Source organism: Danio rerio, chromosome 1 (genome assembly GCF_052040795.2).
Source record: "Danio rerio strain M-AB ecotype USA chromosome 1, GRCz13ab, whole genome shotgun sequence".
Lineage (NCBI taxonomy): Eukaryota > Metazoa > Chordata > Actinopteri > Cypriniformes > Danionidae > Danio > Danio rerio.
The window spans coordinates 8139875-8162992 of record NC_141021.1 but is presented as its reverse complement, the minus strand read 5'-3'; the positions used below and the strand labels follow the sequence as shown (position 1 = coordinate 8162992).

The 23118-nt window shown below is 34.0% G+C and overlaps 1 protein-coding gene across 1 annotated transcript in view; it reads right to left on the bottom strand.

Annotated features, from left to right (window-relative positions):
- The window catches only part of erbb4a (erb-b2 receptor tyrosine kinase 4a), a 267096-nt gene that overhangs the window by 10152 nt on the left and 233826 nt on the right, over window positions 1–23118 (bottom strand). Inside the window, 3 exon segments of the mRNA NM_001143751.3 lie at window positions 2955–3101; window positions 4393–4468; window positions 5193–5348. Coding sequence (NP_001137223.2) covers window positions 2955–3101; window positions 4393–4468; window positions 5193–5348 — 379 coding nt within the window.

The window sequence follows — 23118 nt, the reverse complement described above, 5'->3', positions numbered from 1 at the left end:
AAAAAGGTTTAAATGCAGACGGGCAAAAAAAAAAAAAAGATCCAAACAGGGACAAAACTAATTTTCTTAATCATAAATAATGAAGTACGATTAATAAAAAAACAAAAAACAAACAATGAATAATTGATTGAATAAATGAATGAATGAATAAATGAATGAATGAATGAATGAATGAATGAATGAATGAATGAATGAATGAATGAACGAACGAATGAACGAACGAATGAACAAATGAACAAACAAACGAACGAACATAGGAACAAAATACAAACAGACAAATAAGTTATGTAATCTGCAAATAATTTAGCCAAAAGCTGTTGTCAGAAAAATAAATAAAAGACAGACAGATGGACAGACAGACGGATTAACGGATAGACACATAGACAGATAGATAGATTAAAGCAGTTTACAGATAGATAGATAGATAGATAGATAGATAGATAGATAGATAGATAGATAGATAGATAGATAGATAGATAGATAGATAGATAGATAGATAGATAGATAGATAGATAGATAGATAGATAGATAGATAGATAGATAGATAGATAGATAGATAGATAGATAACGAGACTTCTTCTTCCTGCTCTATTATGTCTCTGACAGAAGTATCACGGCCTCACCTTGCAGCGCCTGCTCCTTATTTCCTCCCAATTAATGTCCTTCAGTTCTCACAGTCAAACGCATTATCCAAATGAGCAGCAATTACTCACGCAATCACAGCACGTTTCATCTCCATCAATACTGCGCATTTCATTGTCCGCAGGGTTACAGATGTCACAGCGAGTGGAATCACAAACAACAGCTTACAGTCAAAATGTAATTAAAATTAATAGGTTCAATCGGCGTCTCAATTCATCTCTCGGTGATTATTTGATTGCTGAGGAACCCCGGCGTTCGCCCAGCTGCTTATTTCCACAGTCCGCAACACTGGCTGGACATAAAACGAACGGCAGCGCAAGATACAGTCGAACCAAAAAAGTTGTCTCAGAAAACATTTGTTTGATTATTTTTTTGATTGAAATTCATACAACTGAAGTTAAAATTATTATTATTATTATTATTATTATTATTTTAAATTGTACAAATGATGTTTAACAGAGCATTTTTAGAGCATTTCCTCTCTATATATTTTTTTTCTTCTGGAGAAAGTCTAATTTGTTTTATTTAGGCCAGAATAAAAGCAGTTTTTGATTTTTTAAAACCATTTAAGGTCAATATTGTTAGCTCTTTTAAGCTATATTTGTTTTTCTTTTAGCTACAGAACATACAATGACTTGCCTAGTTATCCTAACTTGCCTAATTAAATCTTTAAATGGCACATTAAGCTTAATAGTAGTATCTTGAAAAATAACTAGTGAAATAGTACTGTCATCATGGCAAAAATAAAAGAAACTAGTTATTAGTAGTGCTGCCAAAATTAGTGCATTAACGCATGTGGTTCATTTGAAATAATTAACACGTTTAAAAAATAATAACATAATAACATAATTAACACAGTTGCAGGTTGTTGTTTTTTTTACTTCCTGTTGTGGTGGACGTTTGTTCAACATGTAAAGAAATATGGATAAGACCAAGGAAGCACTTTTTGAAGGCAAGTTTCAGTATAAAACAATTAATGTCTCCAGGCTCTCCAGAGTGATCATGTTTGTTGAATCTGAAGGGAGTCGCTTTGTGTGTCTTTCTGTGTGTGTGTCTGTGTCAGGGGTTGAGTGAGCGACGTAATCGAGTAGGGGCATGTGAGCGCGAGACGTACCTGAAGAGCGGTGGGGGTGAGTTGCACATGACGTACCTGGAGAGCTAGGAGGGATGTAGTGGAAAGGGGTGTGCAACGTATTTAAGGACCGGGCGGAAAACGTGCTATTTCCGGGAGATTATCATTCATTTGCGGGCATCCGGAAGTCTCTGTGCATTTGTGGGATACTCCCGCAACTTCCGGGAGATTGGGATGTCTGAACTGGACTGTCTTAGCAACTGGATGAATGTAAAGGACGACTGAGCAAAATTGTTTTTACTTTGTATTTAATGTTCTCAACTCACAGCAATACAACTTTACAATGAGTGCAACTGTTTGTTCAATACTTTATCATTATTATAATAGTTTTCCATTTTCCATATCTGCAATGCCTGTATTTTGGCTTTATTTTTATTTTTTTGCAGTCTACTTAGAATACAACTTGGAAATCAAATTTTTCTTTATTGGCATTGATTGTTTTGAAATTCAAATGGCATTAACATGCCTGTGTTTTATTTCTGTAATAAATATGGCTGTCTAGCCAGGATCTTGATGGCTTATTGTGGGTATGTTGTTTACATGAAGAAATCTGTGTTACAAGTTAAACAAAAATTCTAATAAATAATTATATTTTGAATTTAAATAATTTTTGTCTTGCGTTTAAATTAATTTTACATTTGAATAGCCAAAATTACAAGTTTCAGTCTTTTAAATGCGATTAATCGAGATTAATTAAAAAAAAAGTGTAATTTATTAGTTAATTTTTTTTAATCCCTTGACAGCACTAGTTATTAGTTATTAAAACTTTTATATTTAGAAGTGTGTTAAAACAATCTGCTCTTCGTTAAACAGAAATTGAGGAAAATATAAAATAATTCAAATTAAACATAAGAGGTAATAATTCTGACTTCAACTGTACATACTCATTACATATCTTACACTACTGTATCTTTAAATCGCAGTTACAGACATTACATAAAGATGAAAATGTGCTGACACAGTTTAATTATGAAGTCGACCCATATTTTATTACCATTTTCTAAACTATAGTGAATAAACTGTGATAATGTGAGGTGTCTGAATAGGTTTTGGTATGACTGTACATATTGTGGACATTAAGGTTAGTGTTTTTTGCTGTCATTCCTTGAAATACCTTATTATTTAAAAAGCAGGGAATACTTTTAATTATATTCAAAGTTATATACAGTATAAAACTCACATTTAACCATGACCATGTAGACGTCAATGGTGCAGATGGGCGGCTGAGGCAAACGTTCGCCTTTCTCCAGGATGTCTGGAATGTCCCGTGTGGGAATCCCGTCGTAAGGCTTTCCTCCAAACGTCATCAGCTCCCAGATAGTCACTCCTGAATAATAATATACAGCATAAAGACAGCATTTTTTTAAAGGAATTTTCACTATTAGTTTCTTTGAAAAGTTAAAACATTGTTCTTCAATGACATCACTGTGACAGTCAATATGCCAGCTAAAATACCAAATACTAAAAGTTTCATGATAATAATTGGTATAATTTAGTAACTGTAAATTGCACCAAAAATACAGTTTATTTAAAAGAAAATAAATAAACATTTTTAGATGATAAAAATGAATTTAAAAAGTGGTTCTTTAAAGAAATTTTCTATAATAGTTACTTTGAAGAATTACAAAAAAATCTTCACTGAGACAGCCAATATACAAGCTAAAATACTATTACTATTTAACTAAAAGTTTCCTGATAATATTTAAAGCTTTTAGTATATTTTATTGACCGTAACCTAGACCAAAAACAGTTAATTAAAAAATAAATAACATTTTTTTTTATTTCATAAAAGGATCTTGCTAGTAGAAAGAAGATTAAAATCTATTTAAAAGTGGTTCTTTGAAGAAATCTTCACTAATTGTTTCTTTGAAAAATCCAAAATGTTCCTCAATGGCATCACTGTGACAGTCAAAATGTCAGCTTAAATATCAAATATTGTCATACTAAAAGAGTCATGATAATATTTAAAGCTTTAAGGTATATTTTAGTAACTGTAGCATGCACTAAAATACACTTTATTAAGAAAAATAATGATAATAAATATTTTTTGTTTATTCCACAAAAGGATCTTGATGGTAGAAAGTTGATTTAAATAAGTTTTTAAAAAGTGTTTTTTTAAATAAATTTTCACCATTAGTTTCTTTAAAAATTAAAAACATTGTTCTTCAATGACATCACTGTGATAATATACCAAATACTAAGTTTCATGATAATATTTGGTATATTTTATCAACTATAAATTGCACCAAAAATACAGTTTATTTAAATAAAATAAATAAATAAACATTTTAACATGATAAAAAAATGAATTTAAAAAGTGAGATTTTCTATAATAGTTTCTTTGAAGAATTAAAAAAAAATAATCTTCACTGTGACAGCCATTATGCAAGTTAAAATACCAAATCCTATTCTACCAAAAATGCCATGATAATTAGAATAATATGATATAAACCTATTATAACTGTGAGCTTAATATAGTATAAATATCCTATGTAGTGAAAAGTATAGACTTGCAAATCAGTGTGTGTCCTTGGTTAGTAAGGGTTTGCATCAAAAAGTAGAGTGTGCTGCACTAATTGATTAAGAGCAAACTAGAACAAAGGAAAAATGTCACTCACCGTAACTCCATACATCACTCTGATGTGTGAACTTTCTGTAATGAATGCACTCCAGTGCCATCCACTTGATAGGCATCTGCATAAAAGACCACTCATATCAGGATATATTCTTTAATGCAATCATGTATAATTAAAACGTATCTAAAAGAAAATTCAAACTTAGAAACAGCACTGTAATATGGATAAAAATTAGAAGTACAATCAAGCAAGGACCATTCTTATGGATTAATGAAGGTTTTTTTTTATAATACAGTTGCAAAATCACCTAAAATTGAGAATTGCTTTGATCTGTTCAAGTGTTATGAGGCTATATACAGTGTAATAAATATCTATTAATTAACAGTTTCTGTATTTTGTGATTCACACGTGTGAATTATGCATTATGGGATGTTGATCTCTACTCTGTCAACTTTCGATGTTCAAAATTTGACTCTAAAGTTTAACAAAGTGACTTTTATTAACATTTTAGAAGTTTGAAATATTACAACGTGTAAGAAATAATATATCTATGAATAAATCTGTCAAATAACTGAAAATTTACTTGCAGTTTAATACAAGATTTTTGAACTGTGATATACAACACCAGTGCAGACAGTATATCACTTTAAACTCTTAAAAAGATGTTACTTAAAGTCAGTTTTTCAAACTTGTCAAGGTTAAACTTTGTTGGAAGAAAGATTAAAATCCCATACTGCAATTCAAAATCATAAATAAAAGGGGGAAAAAAAACTTGAATCACAAATGATGGAAAACTGCTAACATACAGATATTTTTTTACAGTGCACGTTCTAAACACTGACCTTCCCTCCATCTGAATTGTACTCCTTTTCATCAGTGTCCAGCAGTCGAGCGAGGCCAAAGTCAGTGATCTTGATGTGGTTTGGAGATTTAACCAGAACGTTACGAGCTGCAAGATCCCTGTGCACCAGCCGTCTCTCCTCCAGATACATCATACCCTGCCGAAAAGGTCCAAAAACACCATGGATTATCATGAATATAAATATGAATCATTACATCAATAGCAGTGGAGAGATTTAAACGGAAATGATTTTTTATAAAAATAGCAGAAGCATCAAATCATGTGCACATATTATGAATAATAAATTAGAAGTTACTTTAACCAGGGAAACCACTGTAGCTCTATTCCCCAACATAACCATTGAGCTGCACAGAAAAAAAAAAAAAAAAAAGCCTCCAGACAACATCAGTAACAAATCCAGCCATTTCATCTTGCATTGTAATCTTGTGCTCGTCTGCATAGCAAATCTTATGGTAATGTATGGAACAAAATAGTTTTTAAAACAGACTTTGGGCCAGGCATTTTTTAAATGACTAAAACTAAGTTTGAGATAGTGGACATAACTCTAGTTATTCAGATATTTTAAGTCACACGAGGAATTTATTGCACATAGCATTTTCTAAATGCAACATCCCAGAATGTGCATAAAAACGAGTGGATGGAAATACTGCACTCAATCAATCAATCAATCAATCAATCAATCAATCAATCAATCAATCAATCAATCAATCAATCAATCAATCAATCAATCAATCAATCAATCAATCAATCAATCAATCAATCAATCAATCAATCAATCAAATAATCAATCAATCAAACAAACAATCAATTAGTCAATCAATCAATCAATCAATCAATAAATTAAACATCAATCAATCAATCAATTAACCAACCAATCAGCAAACCAACAAACCAGTCAACCAACCAACCAACAAATCAGTGTTCAATGTCTGGCTTTGCAATTAATCTGGTACAACAAATAGATTTTTTTTTTCTTCCTCCAAAAATATATTCGTCTGTCCTGACCTTGTGATGTGATAAAAATGTTGGACTTAAACATTTTAACATGTAAAGTAAATGTCAACAAATACATTTACAAATAGTCAAGTTTGAGAACTGAAGTTTCTTTCGCCCTCAAAGTGAAATCATATTGCTTTAATATGGCACAGTGATATTTTGCAACAAAGAACCACAAGGGGCAAGTGTAACATTTTAGGGGTGCGCTTAAAATAAAACATAATGAGTATCTTGATAGAAAACAGAAGACAACGGTGACAATTTGGCTGTGTTCAATACAGAAACTCACCGAAATGATGCAGATTTTTTAGGCATGTTTATTTGTAAAACATTGTTTTCTTTGCCACACAGTCCAGAATTTGACAGGCAATATGTTTCCCTGCTTAACAGTTAGTTTGACAGCAGAATGAGACAAAAGCTGAGTCAGTCACATTGTGTTAAAATACATTTGTCCTGAAACATTTCAGTTTTACAGACAAATGTGAGAATTAAACAAAGGAACATAAGCCTGATACTGAGAGAGTGGAAAATTGTCAGATCCATGCCCAGCCGCACACATACAAGACTAAAGGACATAACTTTTTTTTTTCTGTTTTTTGACCACCAATTTAACTTTACACAAAAAAGTATAATAAAAACAGTTTTATATAATATATATATATATATATATATATATATATATATATATATATATATATATATATATATATATATATATATATATATATATATATATGTATATATATATATATATATGTATATATATATATATATATATGTATATATATATATATATATATATATATATATATATATATATATATATATATATATATATATATATATATATATATATATATATATATATATATATATATATAATTAAACCTGTAATTACTTTGGCAGTTTTTGTAAGAACACTTGACTGTCAGCTTTGCTAAGTGTAACATGACATTGGTAATTAAAAAAAAAAAAAAAAAAAAGTCAAAATCAAATAAAATCAAATAGAATTATTATTATTTAATACCAGGTTAGTATGTTTTCTTAAAAAATGTTAATAGTTTTAATTATTTTCTTTTATATTTATTAATAAAATAAAAGCTTATTAAACACAGAAATGTATGTGCATTCATTCCTTCATTCATTTTTTTGCTCAGCTTAGTCCCTTCATTAATCTGGGGTCACCACAGCGGAATGAACTACCAACTTATCGAGCACATGTTTTACGTGGCGGATGCCCTTCCAGCTGCAACCCATCTCTGGGAAACATCCTTACACACTCACTCACCATGGACAATTTAGCCTACCCAATTCACCTGTACCGCATGTCTTTGGACTGTGGGGGAAATCGGAGCGCCCGGTGGAAACCCACGCGAACGCAGGGAGAACATGAAAACTCCACACAGAAACGCCAGCTGATCCAGCTGAGACTCGAACCAGTGACCTTCTTGCTGTGATGCGACAGCACTACCTACTGCGCCACTGCGTCGCCAAATGTCTACAGTTGAAGTCAGAATTATCTGCCCTCCTAAATCTATCTATCTATCTATCTATCTATCTATCTATCTATCTATCTATCTATCTATCTATCTATCTATCTATCTATCTATCTATCTATCTATCTATCTATCTATCTATCTATCTATCTATCTATCTATCTATATATATATATAGACACACACATACAGTTTATTGATAATTTTTAAAGCAATCATTACAAAACAGCATTTTTAATCTAAATATATATTTGGCTACTTTAGGAGAGCCAGCATGGAGCCAATCAATACAATTACAGTGCACTGAAATAAAAGTGCATTTAAAACCAATTACTTCTGGGACTAGACAGTCAATCAATGGAAATGTTGATTACCACAAACCTCCGCATACCTGAGCCAAGTGGCGTTCATCCTATCCTCTATCTGTTTAAAGAATTAGAGACTTCTGGAGCGTGGAAGACATTAATGACTGGATATTTCTGTGCTAAAGCAATGATCATGATGCAGGGAGAAGAGTTGAACAAGCCAGAGGGAACGAAATGCTGGTTAATGGTTAATAAAAGTAAATGGATGGATTGCAAGACTTTAGAAATATGCTGGTCATTATGAACAGCGTGAGTGTGTTATTTATCCAGTGAGAGATGCTGGGCTTGCACTGCTGTTGACACAGTTATGATGTGGACTGGCTTTGTTTTATTGTTGTTAATGACTGGAGAATGTGCATATTACTCATGCCAAATTACAGAATAAACAGTCTGATATGGGAATAGGGGAACTTTTTTTTTTCTAACAACATGAGCTATATTTACTTATAATGTGGTAAATTACACAATTATCTGGACTACAGTATGTTTATTAAAAATGTAAAACAGTAGAAAAAAATCAGGTTTTGTTTTAACCACTGCAGATATTACATTTAATTTAAATGTAGAGTTGTTATATGTCTTCATTATAATGACTGCACAAAAAAAAGAAAGAAAAAAATGTATATCCAAACTTTAAATAAATAAATAAATAAATAAATAAATAAATGAACAAATAAACAAACAAACAAACAAACAAATAAATAGATCAATAAATAAATTATTTAACAAATAAATAAATGAATGAATGAATGAATGAATAAATAAATAAATAAATAAATAAATAAATAAATAAATAAATAAATAAATAAATAAATAAATAATTAATTAATATCCAGGTCTTTAATATTCAAGATTTAGGTAAGTGCGTTTACTTTTTGTTTAACATAGCTGTAGTTGATGTCAGTAAGGGTGAAACTTTTTATATGGCCACTTCTCATAGTAGCACGCCCATCTATGCTCTTCACTTATCACTGGCTTAAAATAGCTTAAAAAAGGCAAGATTTAGGCAAGGTAATTTTAATAATTGAAAACTAAGACTATTTCCCAGAGAGGTTGCGGCTGGAAGGGCATCCGCTGCGTAAAAACTTGCTGGATAAGTTGGCGGTTCATTCCGCTGTGGTGACCCCAGATTAATAAAGGGACTAAGCCGACAAGAAAATGAATGAATGAATGAACTAAGACTAAAACTACACAATTTTAGCTAACTGAAATAAAGAAACTTTCAATAAATAAAAAACTAAAACTAACTGAAACAGAACTAGATGTAAACTAACTGAAAAACTAACTGCACTGTAAAAAATTGTGGGTTTCATACAATTGATCTGTTTTGGGACAACAAAAAAGTAACATTTACAGATTTAGGTGGACATAAAACAATTAGGTTGTCGTTTAAAAAATAATCAAGCATTGTGTTGTTTCAGCTCATTTTAAATAATTAGTTTAGACAAACAGCTAGCATTATTTTTTAAGTGTGAAATAAAATAACAATTACTCATTCACTATCCTTCATCTTAGTCCTTGATTTAACCCTAACACAGTGAAATGAACCCCCGATTACTCTGGCATATTTTTTATATTCCCTTCCGGTCAAAAATCTATTTTTGTTATATATATTTTTTAATTTAATAAGATGAAAGGAATGAAATAATACCAGAGATGGGTTGTGGCTGGAAGAGCATCCGCTGCATAAAAACGTGCCGGATAAGTTGGCGCTGTGGCGACTCCAGATTAACAAAGGGACTAAGCCAACAAGAAAATGAATGAATGAAATAGATAATATTCACTAGATCTTTAATATTTACAATTTAGGTTTTTAAAGGGTATAATTTTAACTTTTTTTTTTTTTAACACAGCTCTAGTAGATTTCATTAGGTGTGGAACTCCTTATATGGCCATTTCTTATGGTAAAAACTACACTGAAACCAACAAAACCATTAAGGAAATAAACTGAAACTGAACTGAAATGTATAGCTAATTTAAAAATCGAATCAAAATAAACGTAATTAAAAATGCAAAACTAAAATACCCTTGGTTTTTGGTTGTATTTGAAGATTTTCCCTTTGTTATATTTGTAGTGATATCACAGAACATAATTGATCTCATTGGTGGAAGCTGCGCCAAATTAAAACACTGTTGACTCCGCCCACATTTTGCCTCTTGCGTTTTCCAGAGGAAATCTCAAAAATGCATTTTTCTCTTATAAGTATTAATAACTAAACACTTTTTGGAGCAAAAATACATGCAGCACTACTTTATAGGTTCTTAAGATTGATAAGAGATCGGACAAAATAATCATGATACCCCCCTTTTAAACAGTTCCACCGCTAATAAACCCATAATGTTTAATGCACATCTCAGTGTTTCCATCCAAATTAAATAAATTAAACAATCCCACTTTTGCCAACATGTCAAGATTTGAATTTAGTCAATCTAACTTCTGCATCCACCAACCAAGCGTCTACCATTAAAAATGAATAGACATGCTAATGAACGTAACAAAAGTGAACTCTCCAGGTATTATAGACTTGACTGAATGTGGTGGTGCGTTATATAAGCATCCCTTGCTTTTAGGAGCCTTGAGCTTTCTGTATATTCAGGCCTTTAACTCTACTTGGAAAAAAAAAAGACAGAGGGCGCATAGATAAAGCAGGCAGCAAAGAGCAGTCCTTTGTGTCCACTGTTTGAGAGCACCCAGATGAAAGTAGGAGTAACCTAATCAAAACGCCGCCTGCATTTAGCATAACAAGCCATCTGCATGCCGATCCAGGGAGCGAGACTTAATGCCGGCGTGAGGTGCATTCGAGGGCATTCATAGAGCGGCTCCTCATCTCGCTCTTTTATGCGCCAGCTTTTATGTGTGCATTAATAAAGGTTAAAGTTTCCGTGGATTGGAAGGGAAGAAGGTCCCTCAGTGCCCTATTACTACATACTTTTGCCTTTGAATATAGGCAAATAACAAAAATTACATTCACTTGATTATTTGGAAGTAATTATAGACTAAATAAAAGAATAAATACAAATAATTAAATAAAAAAGGAGCTATGGTGAAAGCACTCTTAATTCTATATGGACGATAATGCTGACAGAGGTGGAAAGAAGAAGTGGGCCGGAACGAGAGAGAAGCTGCATTCAGCATCTCAATGGGATCAGAAAGTGATGGAGTTGCGTGGTGTAACACAAACTGCAATGACATACAGAAAGCTATCATATGCATTGACAAAATGACGGGTAATATTATGGGTAATATGGTGGCTGTGTAGCAAGTTTTATTTACCAAACATGATAATCAGTGTGCTCTAGGAAAAAATACATCGATGTGTGTATTCATGTGTGAACTGTATTCATAATTAAAATCAAGAACAATTATCTTCCACTATTGTTGTTTAATGGACAAACAAAATAATGTAATTCAAAATCAGCTTTCTAATAGTTAATACAACATTTAATTAAAAAAATAATTCTGAATGTTTTAGGGCATAATTATTTTACATTTCATAGACAATAAATAAATAAATAAATAAATACATTCATACAGTACATTATATGTACATGAGCAATATCACATGAGTAGCAGAGCATGAATTGACTCGAGGTAGCAAGCAGTGTGTCATAGTGTCCCACCAGTGACAACATAAAGCCATATAGCACTTCTGCAAGTGTGATATTGTGTTTATAAAACAGTTATTACACACAGTAATAATAACAGTAAATTAAACACGGAGAGTCTGAAAAATCCTTTTGTACGAGGAACTATTTTCTTACGCCATTCCTTCACATCTGCAGCTGACGTCAGAACATAGAAACCATTGCTACTTCACCAACATCACTGTAGTGCTAATGTATGAATAATGAATGATTCTCTAGCATAATGTCTAAAGTGATGACAAAACAAAAACAGGTGATTTTGCTTACATTTTCAGACTATAAGGCTGAACGGCATGAAATGCCATCAGTCTACAGAGATTTTCCAGTATTTCTCTGTTGCAATCGGGAGATCACAATAATTGACCCGAAAAAGCCAGAGCAAAACAAACAATACCAGATTATTATGGTATAATTACAGCACTACAACATACAAAAGAGTGAGATTGATTTAGGATGAGTTTTTCTACTCTAAGGGCTTATTATGTCGCCTCTGTCGGCATCTTGTGGAAAAACGTCAACCCTCTTTGCTCCGCTCAATGACAGGCTGATGGCCGCTGACACGCTAAATATTTGTCAAACTGTATTGAGTTTACTGATCTACTGTCACTCTATGTGGGCGGAGTAATACACAAGGGTGAAGAGGCTGTATGAGTGCTGTTATTGCAGAACATCGCTCGGCTATCAGATTCCAGAGACAGACAGAACTGTTCTATAAATGTACACATGCACACTGTGTACTGTATATAATATCGTGTATGCCAAGAACCTTAAAAATGCCTGCCATCATTATTGGATTATCATTGAATTATTTCATCTTTAACTAATGTTATAAACATGCATAATTAATATTCAGATAAGCTGTATTAGCACATATTTAACGACAATTCAATTTTAGTTCTCAAAAAAAGAATATATATATAATTTATGCTCTTAAATTACATCAGTGGTCCCCAAAACCCTGGGCTAAGAAGCGATATTGGTCCATAGATCAATTAGAACCAAGCTGCACAAGAAAACATTAATTGTTTTCTTTTTATTTATTATATAAGTCTCAACAATCTTTTTTTGAAAAATCTTTGTATTCTCTTACATCTCGCACACTGGAGCACCAAAATTTAACCCACAAGCTAGCAAAATAAGTAAGAGACAAACACCTTTGGAAAGTTTCTTTGGGAAGGCAAAAAGGCTCAGTGAAGGATGCATGAACTGCCAAGGAATAGATCTGCAACCCATTTGTCAATAAATCAGGTAAATCCAGAATGTCTGTGAAAGAAGATCAACTGCTAGAGATAGCAGATGACTGCAGCCTTGTTTACTTATCACGTCTTTTCCACACGCAAGTACGTTATTTCCAATAGAGGCACGCCGCTTGTGCGCATTGAAAACATGTAAAACTTTGAGCGCACCGTGAGTCACGTGAGAAAAAATATGAACAAGAATATAGATTGTTGCTTGATCAGATATGGTTGTGGCTGGAAGCTGACGAGAATAATTTATATTATTTATCAAATTTGCCATTTCAAGAGTTCACACTTAGCTGATCATTGGTAAAAAGTTAGTTTGGCATGTCCCGGGAGAGAGCCCTGAGCTCATGAGATCCTCGAGCCCCAGGGCTCCCTCCCATTTGCAGAGCGAGAGGAGAGTTTGAGCTGTGGTAGATCTCGAGAACCATCCCTCTCCTGCTGCTTAAGGATTGCTATAAGGGTGTGTTGCTGGTAGAATTTGACTATGTTGCTGATTTGGTTTAGTCGATTTACTTATGTCTCATGTTTTGGACTGTGGTAGAAAACCGGATGACCCAGGGAAATTCCACACGAGCACAGGGAGAACATGAACTCCACACAGAAATGCCGACTGGCCGGGTAGAGACCTGAACCAAAGGCATTCTTGCTGTGAGGCCGCCGTGCTGCCCTATAGAGGAAAAAAGGAGGAGAGGGGGTGGAAGGGGGAATTATTCAAGACTATGAATGTAAGATGCTCGGTTATTTATACTGTGTTAATGATCGTCTGATTGGTGGTGCGTACATTAGCTTGACTCAGGGCCAGCCGTGTCAATCATAAGCACGTGATCCTCTCGAAATTAGTTTATAAATAAACTTCACTAATTGTATTTTTTTTACGTCTACCCCTACCCCAACCCTAAACCCAAACATCACAGTAATGTAAAAACAGCAGTTGTACTGAGTAGTTTTTATGTTATTTATTAAATTACCCAATAAATTGCATTTTATTAAGGTCTACCCCTACCCCAACCCTAAACTGAACTGTCACAGTACTGTAAAAATATAAATCACTGTTATAGAGTGTCACAAAAATTATACCTTGTTGATGTGCATATCTGCAGCTGTATCCTATCTAGACTTTACCAAGAATGTGCACATATCAGTAGACTTTTTAATTTTCTCCATACATAACGCATGTATCAGAGTTGCAATAATGTTTTGTCAGTTGTCATCCTCTAAGAAAATGGTTGAAGGTCGCAATCTATGAACACCCACCCCTCCGGCTGCGATATTGTTGTCAAGCAATGACTGGTCCGCTGTGATAATAAGGTTGAGCATCACTGCATTACATGACTCTAGAATACCTGATTTTGATTGGTCAATAACAACCTTCCAATGCATGCTATTCCCTAAAAGCAAATTAAATTGAAAACAGACTAATCCAGATTTCTTTATTGAAAGCATTGATTGAAAAGAGTGCATTTTCGCAGCTCAGATCAGGCTTTGTTTCTAATTGTTTAATTTAAAGTAGCTGTGTGATAATTGGAATAATGTACATCCAGCTGGTTGTGTTTTGCTGAATAAACCCAACGCAAACCTTAAACATGCATTAAAAATATAGAAACTATACTAATAGAGTCTACAGACTGAAACAATGCAGTGGGAATGTGAGTTTGCAAATCCTATGTGGAGCTTCCTGAAGCAGAAGTTTGTTTTCCAGAGCCATTGTGAGTGAGGCTTGTTTCTGCCCTCAACCTCTGGACTAACAAGAGCACAATGTAGAGAATGTCCATCATCCGGACGAGTCTCAAATGACACCTATAGTGTACAGGAACATACTGTTTCAGAGCCACAACAGGGCACAAATCTTATATTACAACAGGTTTTGACATAAACCGATCTGTGCGTTACAAGTGCATTCCCCAATATTTGAAAATGATGATTTAAAAAAAAAGTGTTAAGTCCATGATTTAGTTTGCAGGAAATGCATGCTTTAATAATGCAGTTTTTTTTTTTCTAAATACCTCTGTAGCTGTTTGATATTTTTACCAAATTTTCAGACAACACGAAAAAGAAAAAAAAAAAAAAAACACTTTCTCATAATGGTCCAACAGTTGATGGTAGTTAATTAGTAATACATTTATTATTTTTTTTATTAATCTTTGTAAATGTGTCAGTTTTAAGATAAATAAAGTCAGTTAACCATCTTTGAATTTTAACAATGTCTAGCTAAATGTTGAAATGAAGTGAAGTTTATTAATAAACTAATTTTGAGAGGAGCATTATTATGATTGATAGCAGCTGGTCCTCATTAGCTAACACTGATTGACCAATCAAACAACTCCTTAATCACTATAAATAACCAGAGTATCTTACCTTAGCCATCTTCATCTTGAAGAATCCACCCCTTCCACCCCTACTCCTCCCATTTCCTAGTCAGGGCAGCACAGAGGCCTAATGGTTAGCATCATTGCCTCACAGCAGGAATGTCACTGGCTCAGACACTTCCTGGTCAAGTCTGCATTTCTGTGCAGAGTTTGCATGTTCCCCCCATGTTTGCATGGGTTTTCCCCGGGCTCTCCGGTTTACTCCCACAGACCAAAAACATGTAACATAAGTAAATTGACTAAACTAAATTGACAGCATAGATACGCCATAGCATTCATAATCGACTTCCAACATAATAGAGATGCGCGGATGGGCTATTATTTCATCCGCAACCGCATGACAAAATTCATCATCCGTCCGCCATCCATCCGCAGTAACATTTTTGATCAATTTTTAAAACCGCACCCGCCCGCCATCTGCTGATTGGGCTCTTTATTTGAATGGCTTATTCCTTTTTTTTATTAAATGAATGTTTCTTTATTGATCATTATAGAATAGAGAATGACTTTAATGTAGACATGCAGTTAATCCAAACGTGCAAGTCATTAATTGACGACGCTTTGAAGTGACGCTAAAGATACGAGGACGTGTCTTTTCACTTGATTCGATTCCTCGGTCCTTCAGTCTTTTCCTTGCGTCTTTCCCTCGTAACGTTATCCCGGTGGGGTGGAAACACGAGGAAAGAAAGCAAGGAAAGGAAACGAGGATGCACAAATAAGAAATGAAAAGCACACGAGCTCTCAGAATATCAGCAGTGAACTCCGTCTCCAATCGGCGCACAGGGACAAAAATAAATAAATAGCCTAAATTAAACGCACTGTACTATACAACTTTTTTTTTATTGTAGCCTAATAGAAAACGCATTGACACATCATTTCAACATGCTGCTATTTAGCCTACTACTAAATGCCTATTTCACTTTATTTTTTAGTAAATAGGTAGAATAATAAGTCATTTGCATTATAGCCTAATAATGTTTACATTTGTAGTTGTCCATAGCAACCCCAAAAACGTACCTGCTTGCCTTGCACATCTAATTAATGGGCACAGTTTTTCGACTATTTTTTATTTTTTGCTGTGGATGTTATTGAGCTTGTAGAAATCGGAAACAACACAGTTCTGCGACACAGATGATCCTTTATTGATATCTCTATCAGACAATACCTATTTTATATGCCAAAAGAAACAACAGGCAGTAAAAAAATATTAACATAAATATCTTAATGTAGGCATAGGCTATAGTCGCATGCTTTGGCAAACAGTTGAAAATTTTTTAATAAAAACATCATATCGTGCCTAAGCCTTGTAGGCTCAGTCACCCCACAATTAGAAATTAAATTAGAAAAATAGATATGCCATCTCTCTTTGACCGAACCTGACCAAGCTAAAGTGCATGTATGACAAGTGCCCCAATAACCCATGGAGGATCATCCCCATTCCCCTCAAACTTGAAGCATAACGAAATACTACGCCATTAAATTTGCGACAAAGAAATTCTGGCAAAATAACCTTAGCCTCGGAACGTAAAAGCGAGGCCAACATGTCTAGAATAGAATAGGCTGAACCAATATGAACGTAAAGTTATCAGCTGACCGAACTCAAAAGTTTATATTGAACATATTTGTAGCCTAAATAACATAGGCTAATTGGTTTAATATGCCTGACCTTAGGTCTAGTTTGATTTTTTCTTGGCACAATGCAGGAATAAAATAGCATCTACAGTGTCAGGATTCAGACGGGAGCGCCTGCATAGCCACTGCGCCCTGCTGCACTGAAGGAGCGCTCGCTCGCAGCACTTGTTGCTGAAATGCATAGAATTCTCTTGGAAAGGTTCTGTAATCGTGGGAATGCCTGTCCTTATTTCTCCCAAAAGGAAAGTAGGTTTTCCTCTGCTGATCCGTCTATACGGAAGTTTGTAGAGGAATACTTCTGTACACTTCATCCAGAATTAATGTATCCGATTCCACCTCCCATTCTGTGAAGTCATTCGTAGGCTTTTTCGTTGGTGCGCCAGCTATGAATATAAAACAGTACAACCGCCCACCACCCGCCCGAATTTAATTAAAATATTATTTTTTCGTAACGTCATCCGCCCGATCCGCGGTTTATCCGCGGAGTCCGCGGCTGTAACCGCCAACCGCGCATCTCTACAACATAATCAAGCAGGGAGAGTTCTCGAGACCTACCTGAACTCAGACTCCCCTCTCGCCCTGCAATGGGGGGGAGCCCCAGTCTTGAGGATCTCACGAGCTCAGGGCTCTCTCCCGGGACAGCATGCCAAAGACTCTTCATAATCAGTCATCAGCTAAGGGCGAACTCTTAAAATCACCTTTTAATGTCCGCCCTATACACAACTCCTTACCTTTTCTGATTTTGATTTGAATGCAATAATGTGGACTTTTTGTTAAGCTGTTTTGCAACAATAATTGTTGTGAAAACTGCTATATAAATAAACATTTTTTAACTTGAATTATGCTTTATAAATGCTTTATGAGATTATGTATACTAAATGCTAGTAAATACATTAACTATTATTAAGTAATGGACCATTATTTTAAGTGTTACAAAAATGTCAATTGAATAAATAAATAAATAAATAAATAAATAAAATTAGAAAGTGAGGCCCTCTTTTCTTTTTGTTTGATTAGCATTATTAATATAATTAGCTTTCATGTCTGATTTTTACCACAACTGCATATGCTTTGGTTTGATGAAAAGAGATACCATTAAATACATCTGTGTGCATCTGAATCTGACCATTCAAACATATTATGAGACTACTAAGAACTGAATTGACATCAAAGAATGTGTCTGATTTTTTCATGAATATTGCACATAAAAGCACTTTTTAAAAAAGTTGCGTCCAGTACATTTATTAATGTTTTTTTTTTGTAAAAATCTTAACATCAGGTGCAAACTCTCTGAGGAAAATGTGCAAAAAAGTTGAATATATTATGTTTTTTTTATATCGTGTTCTAGGATATAGCAGCTCCACAGAGTTTGTGCTTTTACTTCTGCTTTTAAATAGCCTACATAGCTTAATCTATGAATCAAACTAGTTTTTCTTGATTTTTGCATTTTTGTATTTATATATTGTATATGTATATGTATATATATATAAATATATATATATATATATATATATATATATATATATATATATATATATATATATATATATATATATATAATGTTTATAAATGCAAAAAGCTAGCAAAAACAAACACTACATATTTATTTTTATTTCACGCAAACTTTACTAATAACTGTCAGTAATACGCACCCTGTTTCTGTAGTTCATTCATAAATGCAATACTACAAAACTGAACATGTAAAAAGAAATGTACGCTCATTCATTCAGATGTGTTCATAGAGAGTCTCATTTAAGTCAGCATTCATTTACTCTAGGCTTTGAGGATTACATGGCCAGATTCAGACCAAACAGTGACGTTTCCATGGATCTAAAGAGCAAAGGTGAGCTCCTCTATTCCCACAGCGTCCCACTGCCCCCTCTCATGGCATCTGCTGAAATGTCACCGCTCAGGTAATAAAACAATAAATCTTTCTGATATTTAGGAGTGTAAATATCACTGACTAACCCTCATTTTTTGGAAGGGAAGGAAGAAACAAAGAAAAAAGAGGAGAGAGAATCGGTGGCTATTAATATTGCAACACCAAAACTTCAGCTTATAATGTGTGAACAGGTTATAATGTGTGAGCTAAGATGTAATAAAATAAACGTGTTTTGTGAGAGCTAACAATTATTGATAAAAATAGTATGATTTTATAACGTCATAAGATGTTAATATTAGATTAGATTTAGTTTGTGATGTCAGGTGACCAAAATCCAATGTCGAGACATCTTAAACCAGCGTCATTTTGACATTAAATACTGACATTTATGTCTGTTTGATGTCATATTGTAACGTCCACAAAATGTCAAGCTGTAACATCATTGGATATTGATATTTGGTTGATTTTAGATTGGACATTGTTGTAGGCCTGATTTTCATTTACAAACAAACTGCAACATCTCCATGACACTAGGGTACAATGTCAATCTGACATCGTGTTGACATTGTGTGCCTGCTGGGATATATCATAAATTAACATCAAATACCACATAGCTAGTGTCACAATCACCAGCGACCTATCCCTTGTAGATCGCTGGAGAACATTCACTGTCACTCAGACTACAATCCTGTTACCATAAGGACTACAAATCATGTCATGCACCAACACACACCTGTTCCAGGTCTCCTTTGATTACACTCACACAGCTGGGAGCTGCTCAAGTACTGATTACATGGACAATGTATACAGCACACGCACACACACACACACACACTTTGCTGAGTCTTTTTGGTTTCCTGGTTTAGTCTCTTTGTGTTTTGACCCTTGTTTTGTTTTATTGTTTATCCTGCCTGCTGCCTGCATCAACCATATGCCTGTTATCTAACGGATTTCCCAGCATGTTCCCATTTGCGCCTATCTTTGATCCTTGTCTGCTTGACTACAATGAATAAATCCTGCATTTAAAGCCTCCGTTGTCTCCCGACTACCTTAAGATTACACCTGGACTATAAAAAATTTAGAATAGTAAGATTTAAGAAAAGATAGTAAGATTTAAGAAAATTCATTTATTTTCTACCGCTTTTCCGGGGCCGAGTCGCAGGAGCAGCACTCTTAGGATAGAACCCCAGACTTCCCTCTTCCCAGACACTTCCTCCAGCACCTCCAGGGGGATCTCAAGCCGTTTCCAGGCCAGCCTAGAGACATAGTCCCTCCAGCGTGTCCCCGAGGCCTCCCCCGAGTGGGACATGCCTGGAACACCTTCCTAGGTAGACGTCCAGGAGGCATTTGAAAGAGTTGCCCAAGCCACCTCAGCTGACTTCTCCCGATGTGGAGGAGCAGAGGCCCTACTCTGAGCTCCTCCTGGGTGACAGAGCTCCTCACCCTATCGATAAGGGTGCACCCTGCCACCCTGCCAAGGAAACTAATTTCGGCCACTTGTATCTGAGATCTTGTCCTTTCGGTCATGACCCAAAGCTCATGAGAGTGGAAAAGTGGATTGATCGGAAAATCGAGAGCTTTGCCTTTCGGCTCAGCTCTTTCTTTGGCATTTCATTGTGGAAATGCTTCTGTGGTGCTTCAGTTTCCCTCAGGTGGATTGAATAAACTAAAATGGCCTTAGTGTGTGAGTGTGTATATGTGTTTCCCAGTACTTGATTACAACTGGAAGGGCATCTGCTGCATAAATAAACATAATCTGCAATAGTTGGCGGTTCATTCCTCTGTGGCAACCTTTGAAATAGAGACTAAAGTGAAGGAAAATGAATGAATGCTTTTTAAACATTTTTAATTTCAATACTTTCACTTTTTATTATTTGAATGTGTACTTAATTAATAAATATATTTTCCTAAATAATATAAATGATTCTGATTAACCATCACACACTATTTTTGACCGATTTATTATCGAACGCTTTCAATTCATTTTCCCAGTAGTGTCTCTTAAGTTTGTTACTACAGAAGGTACACAAAACAAGATATGATAAATCATTACGGTTTGGTTTGAGAAATGTTAGAGAAAGTAATTGTGGGCTGTAATGAAAGGTTCAAGAACCTCTCTTACATCTCTCCGAGTCCCAAGCGAAGAAGAGGGTAAGATTAAATGCCATGGAAAGATGAAGGTGCAAATTAAACCAGAATGCCATTAATTTCCATGTTTCGTGTCTGGTAATGGCTACAATTTAAGTGACACTCTGGCTGACGTGGCCCTGGCCCTTCATTCCCATTACAAACTGCAATTATCTACAAATTAAGCCCACTGACACAAGTGGTGTCAACAGCTTACAACCCCAAACCCTACACATGAAATCCTACGGTTTAATGGATAAACACACATTTACACACTCATTAATGTATGCGAAGATAAATTCTAATGGGCGCACAATAGAAATCCCATGTAGCAGTTCTACTAACCAGTCAGAATCCTTGAATCCAGAATCAGAATGATACTTCAGATAGGCAGAATGTGTTAGTATTTCTTTGTCCATGTGACTCTTAAACCAACCTGATGCCTTTATTTTTGTCGGTAATTGTGCATGAAGTATTACAACTACATTTAAAGCTGAGCAAAATCAAATTGACCATGTTTATTTTGCTGGCTCACATTGCTAATATTAAGGAGAATAATTAATCTGTGCAATAAAAAAGTAATTTTTAAAGGTCTGTTTGCTTCGATGTTTGGAGTAACGCTCCTTCTGTTGACATCAACCTTAGGGCTTTTATAACAACTGTAAATTGATCATTTTAAACCATGGCCCTCCTATTGTTAGTTTGCTATGATGGAATGATGCGCAAAAGAAAGCTCCACCCCCCTATCCATTTCAATTGTAAGTACATCAACACACTGAAAGTCTGAGCAACTTCCGGTTTACGTGGATTTTAAAGCAATAGTTCACTCAACAATGAAAATTACACTATCATTTACTCACCCTCTAGCGATCCTCAACGTAAATTACTTTTTTTCAGATACACATATTCGGAGGTGTTTTAAATTTTGTCTCTGACCCATAAACTGCTTGGAGGATAACAATTGTCTTACAAAGCAAATGGTACGGTGGCCGAGAGAGCTTAACGGGCTGCAATTTAAGAATGCAGGTAGTGTATGGGTTATATTCATAACATATTTATATATGTAGTTGAAGTCTGAATTATTAGGCACCCTTTGATTCTTTTTTCTTTTTTTAAATATTTCCCAAATGATGTTAAATGAGCAAGGAAATTTTCACAGTATGTCTGATAATATTTTTTCTTATGGAGAAAGTCTCATTTGTTTTAATTCGGCTGGAATAAAAGCATTTTTTATTTTTTAAACACAATTTTAAGGACTAAATTATTCGCCCCTTTAAGCTATATATTGTTTCAATAGTCTACAGAACAAACCATCTTTATACAATAACTTGCCTAATTACCCTAATTAATTAGGGGGATAATTCAGGGGGGTATAAATTCTGACTTCAACTGTGTATATAAATGATGTTTAACTGGAATCCTTCACAATATTTCCTATAATATTTTTTTTTTCCTTCAGAAGAAAGTCTTATTTGTTTTATTTTGGCTAGAATAAAAAGTTTTAATTCTTGAAAACAATCTTAAGGTCATTATTATGTGAGCCTTTAAATTGCACTTTAACCTGAATACTAGTATCCTAAAAATATAATAATAATAATAATAATAATAATAATAATAATAATAATAATAATAATAATAATAATAATAATAATAATAATAATAATAATAATAATAATAATAATAACAACAATAATAATATCAATACAAATAATAATAATAGAGCTGTATTTTAAGTATTTTCTAAAATATTAAATTATTTTTGAATTCCCTTTCTACATGCTGTAGAGAACAAAGGAGAGGTGACTTACAATTTTAGAACATCTCATGTAGAAAATGATTTATAATATCCAGGACCATACAGTATGATCAAAGTTACAGCATGGTATGATTAGCTTTAACTTTATTACAAAAAGTATAACACTGGAGGTGTTTGAGGACTTTAAAAAAAACAGCTCTTGCGGATATAATAACTTTGACATGGGCTTTGTACTTAATTAACTTACATACCTTGCATTAACAAACATTATGCAGTAAAGAAAGTATTTCAGAAACACTTTCATATGTGAAGTCAATAATAAAGCTAGCAGAGCATTCCCATATGGGATATACATCTTGGAAAAGCTGGTATTGCAGAAAAAAACAACAAAACAACA